The 12,782-nt window shown below is 49.9% G+C and overlaps 1 protein-coding gene across 1 annotated transcript in view; it reads right to left on the minus strand.

Annotated features, from left to right (window-relative positions):
• The window catches only part of WDR62 (WD repeat domain 62), a 55,067-nt gene that overhangs the window by 3,068 nt on the left and 39,217 nt on the right, over window positions 1-12,782 (minus strand). Inside the window, 17 exon segments of the mRNA XM_059666728.1 lie at window positions 10-307; window positions 402-559; window positions 1,310-1,960; window positions 1,963-1,977; window positions 2,161-2,221; window positions 2,302-2,434; window positions 2,544-2,655; window positions 2,944-3,078; window positions 3,345-3,455; window positions 3,822-3,925; window positions 4,266-4,390; window positions 5,916-6,134; window positions 8,044-8,096; window positions 9,616-9,749; window positions 11,030-11,170; window positions 11,886-11,949; window positions 12,045-12,156. Of these exon segments, the coding sequence (XP_059522711.1) occupies window positions 44-307; window positions 402-559; window positions 1,310-1,960; window positions 1,963-1,977; window positions 2,161-2,221; window positions 2,302-2,434; window positions 2,544-2,655; window positions 2,944-3,078; window positions 3,345-3,455; window positions 3,822-3,925; window positions 4,266-4,390; window positions 5,916-6,134; window positions 8,044-8,096; window positions 9,616-9,749; window positions 11,030-11,170; window positions 11,886-11,949; window positions 12,045-12,156 (2,592 nt within the window). The 3' untranslated portion in view covers window positions 10-43.

Below are 12,782 nucleotides of genomic sequence, written 5' to 3' on the forward strand. Positions count from 1 at the left end.
TAAAAATACCTATTTCATCAGAAAGTAGCAGGGCTGCTGACCCTCAGTCCCCCTGTGCCTTCCTCCGCACAGCCTGCACCAGCAGCTCCGAGTAGTGTTCCAGCAGGGCACGCAAATCTGGGCTGGCCAGGGGGCACAATGTAGGTGGGGAGGGGGGGTCAGGGCTGGGGAGGGCCTGGGCTGGGGCCACATCACTCCCAACCAGCCAGTCGTTGGTCTCTAACTGGCTGTGGATCCAAAGGAAGGTGGAGGCTAGCTCAGTCCGTGCCTGCCGCTGCTTGGTACTCAACTGGTCACTGGAGACCATCTGCAAAGGGTGTCAATATTGTTAGGAACCACCCAGGCCAGACAGTCCCAAGGCACTCCCTCAGCCCTTCCTCCTGACTCTGGGCTTGGCTCACCAGGTGGTAAAGGTCCAGGGCTTCTTGGAAGGCAGTCTGTAGTTTGTGCACAATGGTCCCCACACTGCTCACCTCAAGGGGAGCTGGGGACAGGACTCTGGCTGGCACTCCAGGCTCTCCCCAGTGTCCAGGGCTGTCCCGGAGTACACTGAGTGCATCTGGGGATAGAAGGGAGGGAATGAAAAAGACACCTCTAACTTTATAGCTGGTCTAAGAGAGGCCATGGTGACTGGACTGATCCCAATTATTGTCCCGCTGCCTGCAATATGTACTTCCCTCAGTCCCTAAGCCTCCCTTTCCTCCCCTCCTACGCGTCTCAAATGCCACCCTCTCTGAAGCCTTTTTTCATCATTCTGTTTAAAACTATACCAACAGCCTGACTGATGTGGCTCAGTGGTTAAGCGTCAACCTATGAACCAGGAGTCCCGGTCAGGGCACATTCCCAGGTTGCGAGCTCAATCCCAGTGGGGGGCATGCAGGAAGCAGCTGGTCAATGATTCTCTCTCATCATTGATGTTTCTCTCTCTCCCTCTTTCTTTGAAATCAATTAAAAAAAAATGTTTTAAGAACTGTAACAACTGCCCCCGCTTCTAACTCCTTAAACCCTTTCTCTTTATTTCCCTCAGCACATCACTACGTGATACACTTAACACTTTCCTCATAGGTTTAGTTGGGGCATCTTCCCCAATTAAGGTGTCAATTCTCTGGAGTCTTGTTTACCACCTCATCCCATCCATGTCCTCAGGGCCTAGAACAAAAAGCCCAACACATACAAAGTGCCCACTAAATAGTTCAGTAAAGAATAAATGAATGGCATAGCCCCTGTGGCCAGGTCAAGTGCCTACCTTTGGAGCTGTTAAATGAGATGAGCTTGAGAGACAACCCCTTATCCCAAGGGTGATACTCACCAGGGGTGAGCTCCAGGAGTGAAGTGATGCTGCCAGGCATGGCCTCTGGAAGTGGGGGGCTGTTGGGGTGTGCAGGGGTGTTGAGGGGTTCAGCGGCCAGAAGCCTTGGGAGAAAGGTGGAGCTGTGGAGCCTCAGGGAGCTCATATCTACGGGGCTGGAAGCCGGGAAGCTAGCTGTTGTGACTGTGACATCGGGCTGGGTGGCCACAGGTTCCTGGGACCAGACACAAGTAGTAGGTGGCTCCTGTGGGGGTGAGGGCAGTAAGAGCCTGTCACAGACACCTGACAGGGTTTGCTTGAAGCTGGCCCGGGCTTCATAGTTGCCCTGGGAGGGCAGGGCAGGCTCTCGGCCCTCACTGTCAGAACTGGTTGCTGCTGTGGTGGTGATGGCCTGAAGCTCCTGGTCCATGGAGGCCAGCTTCCCCAGGGATGAGGGCCTGCAGAGGGGTCTCCCTCTCTCTTTGTCAACCAAGACAGGGTCCTCACTGTCCTCAAGGGAAATGCTGGGTGACATCTTGGCACAGGAACTGGCAGTGGCCTCTATATAGGAACAGGTAGAGGGAATGTGGAGGCCTGGAGTGGGTAGGTTTGTGGGTGCCAGAGGCTTCCTATCTGTGGGCAGCGCTGAGGAGGAGGGAACACAGGAAGTGGGCCTGTGAGGCAGGGGGCTGTAAAGGAAGCAGCCAGTTCACTCTCACATCCAAGCCACAAAATTGATTTGAGAGGGCCCCATCCCAGGATGGCTGCAGGTTCTGAGTGGACCCTCCCCATCCCCACCCATGGTTCAGCTGGGCATCCAGGGCCATTTGCTGAGAAGCCCAGGGATGTTTACTAGGAATGGTGACACTCACTCAGTGGGCACCAGTCCTCCAGGTTGTCAAGCGACTCCTTAGCTTTCCTCCCAGAGAGGACCTGCAAGCATAGCCATGAGGCGAGGACAAGGCTTCCCAGCTCCCAGCCCTATGTCCTGAGGAGGGGGCCCAAGTACTCACATCGGTCCTCCCTGGGAAGGTGTAGCCAGTACCTGGTTCTGCTCTGGCCTGGTTCCCCTGGAGGTCTATGAGTTTGACCTCCGGGGACTTCACAAGGTGCAGGTGCAACGGGGAAGGGGAGGTGTGGTTGAGCCTGTGGGGAAGAAACCAGGCAGTTGTGCCTGCCCTGGGATGCTTGGGAGGACATAGCCCCATCCTGGAATACAGAAAGTTGGAAGGTTTAGCAGTTCACCAGCTCCTACCTGGATGTCTTCTGGAGACGTGAGAGGAACTGGGCTGAGATGCTCAGCCGGGGATTAAAAAAGTCCTCATCCGCAGAGGCCGTCACATCTCTTAGGGATCTGTGAAAGAGCTCTAGGGGAAGATGCCAAGGGAGACCTCAGAATCCACCTAGCCAACTAGTCCTAGGTCCAGACAGACCCACAAAGCAGCAGGCAAATCATCTGAAACCCTCATCAATAGATAACACCGAGCAACTGGGTCAGGAAGAAGAAACTGTGCAGCTCAGTCCTGAAGAGAAAACGTATGCCCTCCCACCACTCTCATCAGCCCTGCTAGGGAACGCCCTAACCCAGAGATGCCCACACAGTGCCTAGCACAAGATGGCCTGCCCAGGTAGGGCTGAGAGGAGCAGGGCCCTACCCTCATGGTGGGTGTCAGTAAGCGTCTCAAAGTGATGGCGGAGAAACCTCTCTTGCTCAGGGGTCTGGGGCAGGGAGCCATTGGATATGCCTGCCAGCTCAGGCCGAGACAACTCTTCTGCAGTTCCTGGGCATGCTGTGAGAGGCAAAGGGAGCAAGCGGGAGAGAACCTTCAACATTTAGTCATGGCAGATACCCTGACAAAGACACTTAACAATGGAGAAAGCTGGACTTGCCCAGCACACACCCTGATGCCACCAGGCTGAGACTGATAGCTCTGTCTTCCAGGTGAGGCTCAGTGGGCACCAAGTATAGGGCTGATGTGGAGCCAGTGTTTATGTATCATGACCACCCCCTAAACAAGACCCATGCACTGCCCTTCCTCATGCCTGGCCCATTTACCTGGTATAGGGGTCACTGTCACATCAAACCGAGGGTCTGAGTCCAGCTGTGGAGGGGAGGAATGGATGGTGGTCAAGGTACACTCCAAGTAGGCTTCTGAATCCCCTGAATCTAAAGAAGCAGGGAGGGGATATGGGAGAGTCAGGAGCCCAAAGCCAGGCTCTTTTTGGGTGAGTCAGGTAAGTGGTTCACTTTATCTCTGGATTTTAGTTTCCCCATCTGGAGAATGGGGATGATAATACTCGCCCCCTATTTTTATGGACAACAAGGTTACACTTGGAGGAAGTGGCAGAGCTGGGCTGCCCTCAGTGGGCAGTTTGGCTCCAGAATCCTCTGGTAACATCAAGGACCATGTCTGTCTTCTGTGATAGACTCTTGAATTTCAGAAAAACTGGGCTAGGGTCATCATCAGTGCCCAGAAAGAGGCCTGGTGGGATGAATAGACTACAGCAGGGTCCTTGCCAGGCCCCCACTCACCCGCAAGTTTGCTCTGATCCTTCGAGCCCATGGAGGAGACCCTGAGATAGGAGTCACCTTGCTGGTCTCCAGGCTCCCTCTCCACTTCTTCTGAGCCGTACTTGCTGCAGTGCCAATAGGGGTGGAGCAAGGGAATGATAACATACTATTTAGTAAACAACTGGTCCCTACCCAGAACCCCGAAGCATCTGTACCTTGCTCCCCTTGGGAACACTACTTTGCCTCTCCTCCCTCTTCCAAAGGCTCCCTTCCCCCCGGAGTGTCCTGCACCTCCACCTAGAACCATGGAAACACGCTGCAGTGCTGGGCTTCTACTCCATCTGGGCCATACCCCTTCCTCCCCACTCCCACAGCCTACTGCAAGAGCAGTTCTTCCAGAATGTGCCTATCAGCTGAGGCTTCCTCTCTCCAACTAAGGCTCCCCTTGATGTGAAGGATACTCACCTGTCTGTCCCTGGGACGGTCACCTCTACCTCCAGGGAGCTGACGACCTCTCTGGCTTCAGAGCACTCCTTCTGTAGAGGCAGGAAGGAAGGATTCCTACAGCCATCTTCCTGGGGACTCTCTGACTGTGGGGTGAAGAGGCACAGCCATCTGAGGCAGCTGTGGCAACCAGGGCCCCTCCAAGTTTCTAAGTGTTACAGTAAAGAAGCTGGGCATAATGGTAGCCCCCACTATTGGATGCTCACTGCGCACCAGGGCCTGGACCAAGCCTTTTGTTCACCATGAGCTCATTCTGTATCCAACTGCATTATCATAAGCCCCTTTACAAATAAGGAGTAAGTATGGCTCTGACTCTCTAAGTGTTTATTTATATGAAGTTCAAAAACAGGCAAACCAGCCCTAGCTGGTTTGGCTCAGTGGATAGAGCATTGGTCTGCGGACTGAAGGGTCCTGTGTTCAACTCTGGTCAAAGGCACATGCCCAGGTTGCAGGCTCGACCCCCAGTAGGGGGGCATGCAGGAGGCAGCTGACCAATTCTCTTTCATTATTGATGTTTCTGTCTCTTTCTCCCTCTCCCTTCCTCTCTGAAATCAATAAAAATATATTAAAAAAACAAAAAAAACCCAGACAAACCAGTCCATGGTGAAAAGGTCAGATGCTGGTTACCCTGGGTGGAAGTACTGACTGGGAGGGGCACAGAGGTCTTCCTGGAGGTAGAAAATGCTCTATATTTACCTTGGTGGTACATATACATAGGTATATACTCAGGTAATAAATTCATCAAGCTATTTACCTAAGATGTGTGCATAACTGCATGTATATATTATGCCACAATAAAAAAAAAACATATAATAGGATAAAGAAGAATTTTATTTGCAAAATAATAAAATAAGAACTAAAATTGCTTCAGTACCTCTAAGGGGACCCAGGCCCTGTTCTTAGCACTGAATTCCTGTAAAAGTTCTCTGAGGGCTATTTTTTTTTTTTTTTAAATTCTCACCCAAGGACATGCTTAGAAAGAGGAAGGGAGAGGGAGAGAGGTAGAGAAAGAGAGAAAGATAGATAGGTAGATATAGAGAGAAACATCGATGTGAGAGAGCAACATCAATTGGTTGCCTTCTGTATGCTCTGCGACTGGGGATCAAACCCACAATCCAGGTGTGTGCCCTGACCAGGAATCGAACAGGCAACGTTTCATGCACAGGATGATGCTCAACCAATTGAGCCACCCACCCCAGCCAGGCCTCTGAGGGCTATTTTTCAATAACCATTTTAAGAAATCTTTTTAGTCATCTTTTTTTTAAAGTGTCTATATTTTTGAAAACTGAAACCCAGAGAGGCAAGCCTTGCTCTAATTCACACAGCAGGGAAGAGGTAGAGCCGAGCTCCACTTGTTCAAATGCCCCTCTACTCAGGCACAGGCCTGCTCTTGGGCCCAAGCTCTTAATCCTCAAAGTGACCCATCTCCTAGATTCCTGGTCTGCCCTAAGAAGTCTCACTCTGCACCGGGCCTGGGCTCACCCTTCTGCCCTCTGCCATCTCAGGCAATCCTCTCGTGCCCCTGAAGTGGGAGGTAGGCCTGTTTTCAAAATGAGAGCACTGAGGCCCCAGGTCCTAAGCAGACAGTTGTGGAGCAGGGGCAGTCCTTACCTCACTCAGCAGGCCTGCCAGGCTCTGTGGCTTCACTATATCCAGAACGGAGTCCTCCAGACTGTCGGACTTCAAGGGGGTAAAGTAGCAATCCAGGTCACGGACATCCAGGATGGTCTTGAGGGGCTCCTGGTCAGCCCGCTCTGCCCAGCGGCCATGTGGCTGGTAGCTGTGCTTGGTGTAGAAGGCTGAGCCATCCACCATATCATCATCTCCAAGCTGAGGATGATGAGATGGTCAGGCAGCCAGCCAAGTGATCACGAACTCCAATAAGGGCCAGGGACTGCACAGACCTCATCCAGTCTCTTGGCTTTAAAGACTACTCAGAAATAACTTCCAGACATCTATCTCCAGCCTGAACCTTGCTCTTAGACTTCAGAAGTATACATGCAACTGCCCTAGAGCTCCAATGGATGTTTAGTGGATATTTCAAAGCAAACACAAAGAAAACTGATCTTCCCCCCAAATCTACTTTCCGAAAGCCTTCCCCATCTCAGCTATTCTTTCCAGTTGCTCAGGCCCCAAACATTGAAGGTCATCCTTCATTCCTCTCTCTTATTCTGTCCCTCATACTCCACATTGTATTTCTTCAGCAAAACCTGTCAGCTTTGTCATTCAAACACATCCAAGATACAGAAACTTCCCCTCCCACCCTGGTCCAGCCCACTGATGTCTGCTACCCAGACTGTTGCTTGAGACAGTGGAGGGTGGGTGTTTGAGAACTCAGGCCACCTAGGGTTGATTCCATGTCCTCTAATTCCTAGCTGTGTGACCCTGGACAAGTTACTTAACCTCTCTGGGCCTCAATTTCCCTATTGTGAAATGGGGATATGAAAAGCCCATATCTCAATGAGAATTAAATGAGGTAACACACGTAAAAGACTTAAAACAAAGCTTGCACAAAGCAAATGTACAGTGATTATTTGTTGAATGTAATTCCAATTATAATCTTATATAATAAAAGCCCAGTGATCGAAATGACGGAAAGACCAGAGACCAGAACGACTGTGGCCCTGCCCCCCAGCAGGGACCCCCACCATGACGGCTCACCAGGGCAGGCCAGCTGGCTCCCACCCATGCACCGGGCCTCTATCCTATATAATAAAAGGGTAATATGCAAATTGACCCTAACAACGGAATGACCAGACGACAATTTGACTAGTCACTATGAGTCACACTGACCACCTCTTGATTCCTCTCCCTGGCCGGCAGGCTCCAATTGCCCGATGGCGAATGGGGAACTGGGGGTGGGTGGCGGGGGACGCAGGTGGCACCAGGCCAAGGCCGCCGTCCTGCTGGTCACCCCACACACGAAGGGTGACCCACAGCGGGAGAAGGGCCAACGAGTGGGCAGAAACGGCTGACCTCTTGGTCCCTTCCCCTGGCCAGCAGGCTCCGATCATCTGATGGCAAATGGGGAACCGGAGATGGGTAGTGGCGGGGGGGGGGGGGGCGGCCAGCTGTGGGCAGCCAGGGAAGATGGCCCTGATCACAGGCCAGGCCTAGGGACCATACCTGCACACGAATTTTGTGCACCGGGCCTCTAGTATACAGTAATAACGGGAAGCTTGGGGGCCTGAGAGAGCATGGCCAGATGCCCTGATCTTGTCTGCAGGGAAGAGGATTGCAGGAGGTATTTCCCTGCAAGCCTGATCTGAGGCCTGATATTGTTCCTAAAATAAACCCTCCAACCTAGGGTTTAGGATTCTGCTACCAGCTTCTACTAGTATACTACCAGCTCCTAGCCTGCCCCTCCTCAAAGATAACAATCATCCATTCAATCCTAATATTATTTTCTTTCTCAATTTTTTTCCCTTCATAGCACTTACCAGCTCCAAAAATAGTTTATTGTGGATCTTGTTCATCTCCTATGTAAGAAAATGAGCTTGTGAAGGCAGAGATTTGTCTGCCTTATTCATTGCTGTGTCTAATGGCCATTTCAATGTCTAGCAGAGGGTAGGTGCTCAGTAAATACATGCTGCTTGAATGAAGGGCTATCTAAGCTGAGACTAGAAGGGTGATGGGGTTCTCCAGGGAAGAGAGATATGGAGAGGAAAATAAATAAGAACATGGAGGAGAGTACCCCTACTGTGCTAGTTCCCAGGTGTCAGTCTCCAGGCAGACTCACCAGCCTCTTTGCCCAGAGGGGCAGCTTGCCATTGGTCAGCAGGCACTGAGGATCTGAAGAGATACACAGAATCCATGAAAAGAGAATAAATAACCCAACAACCAAATGGGCAACATATATAAATGGGCAATTCTCCAAGCAGACAATATAGAACCCACAGACATATCAAAAGATGCTCAACCTCACTAATTGTCAGGGAAATGCACATTTACACAATGGGATATAATGTTTTACCCATAAGATGTGACCAAAATTAAAATGCTTCATACTATCAAATGCTGGCAAAAAAATGGGGGAAGGAAGAGGGAAAATGGGTGAGGCAGTAAGTAGATTTGGAGGGCCCTTAGGGTTCTCTTTTAAGAGAAAAAATATACTAACCCAGGGCCTAGCCTTGCCAGTCCTCAGCCTTTGTCCTGGAGAAACACTCTCACAAATGCCTGAGGAGGACTAGCGCTGGTCAGCATAGCCTCCTGCACAACAGTATAAAGTTAGAAAAAGCCTAAATACCCACCCAGAGGGAATAACTTAAAATACCCTCTATGGTGCTGGTTAAAAGAGAGAAGTCTCTGCTCTGTAGCCACCAACATACAGGTAGATAAGATACTTTTGAGAGGAAAAAGATACAGAACGATACCGTAGTATAATACAATTTATGGGCATAAATTTGTGTTTCCTATGGATACGTACATATGTATATTAATGTTCATGAAAAGGCCTATAAGGAGTCACACCTGGAGAGGACACTGGATCAGGAGTGAGGGTGGGTGATGAAGAAAATTAACTTATCCTGATTTCCCCCAAAACTGAATTCTCATGATTCTGTTGCCTGCCAATCAGCCATCAGTTGGCCTGTGCCTGTTGGCCCCTTGTTGCTGGAGCCCACCACCCACAATAAAAGCACCTAGTGCTAATCACTATTCCCAGCCTCTCTCATAGCTGGAGCAATCATGCCAGGGGGACCCGAGAAAAGTCTGTCAGGGCTTCTGGGAAAAGGTTCCTTTCTAAAAGATTCTGGGAGGAAATGTCCTATTCAACCATGCTTCTGATGCCTGGAACTTAAGCAACTATCTTACAACCATGAGGGCCTACGTCACAAGGCAATATGCAGAGGAGCAGAAATTTATAGAGGGCCTGGTCTTTTGTAAAGTCATTAAGCTACTGCTCTCCCTTTTGCCTGAACTATAAAATTTGTTCTGTCTTCTGGTTAACATGCTCTGTTTCTTCTGGGACATCCTCTTTACACCCCTCCCAGGAAAGGAAGCCAATATGGAGAAAAGTAGATCTAAGAGACACAGAAAAATACATTCCTTTAACATCACCTGACTACCTGGATCCAGCTATGCCAAAGCCAATCCTCTTACATTTTCAGGTACATGAACCAATAAATTCTCTTTCCAGTTTAAGCCAATGAGAGTCTGGTGCTATTACACTGAGAGAGTCCTGGCTAAAATATGATTATTGAACTTTAGTATGTGCCAGGCATGAAAACAAAGCAGTGGGTGAAACCTAGCAATGACTCCTACACTGACAGAGATCAAAAGAGGGCTCCTTTGGATGGGCCCCTTTCCCAACCTGAATCCAAGCTCTCTTTGGATGGCGTCTTCAGTAATTCTTCAGGTTCACACTCTTCCTCCAGCTCATCCTCTGTCTGCTCTCCAGATCTTAGGGAGCAAATCTTGTTGGGCATGGATGCATATGTCTCTTGCCTGAAACCAGGAATGAGGAAGTCAAGGAGAGAAATAGGTAAGTAGGGTACTAGAGGGACCTGCCTAGGGCCAGGGCCCTGTGCTAGGTTCCAAATGAACATATTACTAACTTCTGGTAAAGATGGTGCCGGGAGCCCTAACCGGTTCGGCTCAGTGGATAGAGCGTTGGCCTACAGACTGAAAGGTCCCAGGTTCGATTCCGGTCAAGGGCATGTACCTTGGTTGCGGGCAACATCCCCAGGAGGGGGTGTGCAGGAGGCGGCTGATCGATGTTTCTCTCTCATCGATGTTTCCAACTCTCTATCCCTCTCCCTTTCTCTCTGTAAAAAAATCAATAAAATATATTTAAAAAAAAAAAAGATGGTGCTGGGAGGTCTCACTTCTCTGCTAGAAACATATCACCATAATAAATGAGATATGAGAAAGTCTGGGCTCAAAAAATAAGACAAACACTCCAAGAGCCACAGCAATGGGACCTTTGAAAAGCAAAGCAGATAGTGGGGCTTAAGTATTGAGCTGCTGGGTTCTGTTTTAGGAAGTAGGGGGTAGCAATGAGATTTTTAGCTCCTTTGGAATACAGGAGACTAAAACATGCTTGACACGAGGTGGGCACTGGCACCAGGACCTGCCCCAGCCCCAGCCCCAGGGTAGGGTGTGAGACTCAAAACCAGGAGCCAAAGGTAGCTGCTCTCTCCCTAGGTGCCTATATCTACAATATCTCCAAAACCACTGCAGGATAGGCAGCATATATCAAGGGCTGGTCCCCACAGGGAGGCAATGACAAAGCCTCAAGACAAAGAGATAAGGACAGCTCCAGGAGCAGGAGAGAGATTAAAAAAAAAAAAAAAAATCCCATAATCTCCCAATAAAACAGACCTCCAAACCAAAATCCTAAATAAAAAACTAGAGCATGAATTCACTCCAAATAAAAGTGGTCTTTCAGCATAAAAACTTTAAAGAGTAGAAGATATCTCAATGCCACTGGACCCCGTCCTGACCTTCCGCCCTACACCCGGAGCCTCCCGGGGCTTCCCATATTACAGTGCTCACAGGCTCTCCAAATACTTTGCTTTTCCACTCCAAAACCCTTCTCATATGTGTTGTCACAACTTTGTATTCAAAGTCCACCTCCCATCCTAGACTGCGAGTGCACAGAAGGCAGGGCCCAGGGCTGTCCTGGCTGTGGCTATGTCCCCAGCATCATGCATCTTGGGGCCTAGGGCAGGAACATATTCCTCTGAGGGAGGACAGATGGGGTATGTATAGTTGGCTGCCAGGACCTGGGGTGGCTGCTCCATTTCCCATCCTTTGTATTCTGCTGCTGCTGCTGCTGCTGCTGCTGCTCCAGATGGTCAATTTCCAGCAAGTGCTGCTTCATGCAGTTGGTAATCTCTGGGCCCAGGTGCCAGATGAACACACAGCTGTAGAGGCCAAAGAGAGATGTGGAGGGGGAGGAACAATGACTATGGCTGCAATCTAACTCTGAAGCCACCTGAGTCATCACAGCCAAGACCGAATTTCCTGGCACCTCCGGAAAACACAGCCCATCAGCTTAGTGCAGGGGCTCCAGACCATGTCAGGTCCACATCCTGCGTAGGCTCCAGAACAGCTAACCAGGACCTGTTCTGAAGTCCTCCAGACCAACGAAGGGGGCTGTGAGAAAGCATTGTAGTAAATTGAAGGGAGTGACAAAAGGGACTTCTTTGAGTAACAACCATGTGGTAAGAAATTTATTTTTATTTATTTATTATAAATTAGTATACATATAATTTATATAAGGAAATATATCAGAATGACATATATGATCATCACATTTGATTTTCACCATATCAATTCAAGGTAGATGGTATCAACTCTCTTACAAAGTTGCAAACTGAGGCTGAGAGAGGGAAATGACCTGCTCAAGGTCACAAATAAATAAGTAGCAGATATGGGATTTGAACTCAGGGCTGGGTGTGACACCAAGATGCATGCTGATCAAGGAGAGAGAAAGCTGGAACACTCAGAAGAGCTCTCTGCACAGGCAGGTTGTGAGCCTGGTGTTTCCAGTCTCTGAGCCCCTGCTCTCCCCACAGTGTAGGTCCCACCCACTCCTCAAGGGAGGTCAGCCAGGGGCAGCCTCGACGCCTTTCCCACCTGTCTCCAGATACTGTAATCAAATGACGACAGTCATAGGTGAACTTCATGCCGGTGACAATTTCTAGAAACAGAGCAGAGAAGCTGCATTGACCTTCTGAGTCAGAAGGCTATGTGGGGACAGGTGGGGAGATGTCTCACGTAGGGAGGTACACCCACCAGAATGGCCAAACATTTTGGCAATGCACTCGCCCGAGTAAAAGTCTATCACCGAGATGCTTTTATCAGAGCAGCTTGTGGCTAGGAAGGTGCCTGAGGGGTCCACGTGGACCTGCCGAGAAGAGGATGCAAGTGATGCTTTGTGCTGCCTGCTTCTCCCCACCCTCCCAGCCCCCACTGATTGAGGATCACCCTCGTGCTGAACACTTGGCACATGGACTCATCCCAGATAGCCCTCATGACACACACCCTGATTCGATAAGAACTCCTGTTCCCATTTTACAGATAAAGAAATTAACAGCCACAACAATGGTACTGATGGCAGCCAGGCCCTGTGCTTAGCACTATACCTGTGTGACTTATTTCCTCCACAGAACACCCCTGTGACAGAAGCTCTCTGTATCTGCATTTTACAGATGATGAACCAGACTGGAAAGAAAACACTTGCCCAAGGTTACAGTCAGTGTGAACTCTTGCCCCGTCCAGAGGCTCTGAGAAGGTCCTTGCCTTGGCCTGGATAACACAGGCAGGGGATAAGCCTGGCAAGAGAGCCCAGGCCTTTCTGAATCTTCCCACCACATTCTGTTGCCACTCAAAACGGCTCCACTTGGGGAAGGGCTCAGTAAATAAAGGTGAAGCAGTGTGGGCTACTCTTTGGCTCTCAGCCAGACCAGAGTGAATAGTTGGCCAGCAAGTGATCCTTTGACCAGGATAGCAGATACAAAGGGGAGCCTTGGT

This window comes from Myotis daubentonii, chromosome 15, assembly GCF_963259705.1.
Source record: "Myotis daubentonii chromosome 15, mMyoDau2.1, whole genome shotgun sequence".
NCBI lineage: Eukaryota > Metazoa > Chordata > Mammalia > Chiroptera > Vespertilionidae > Myotis > Myotis daubentonii.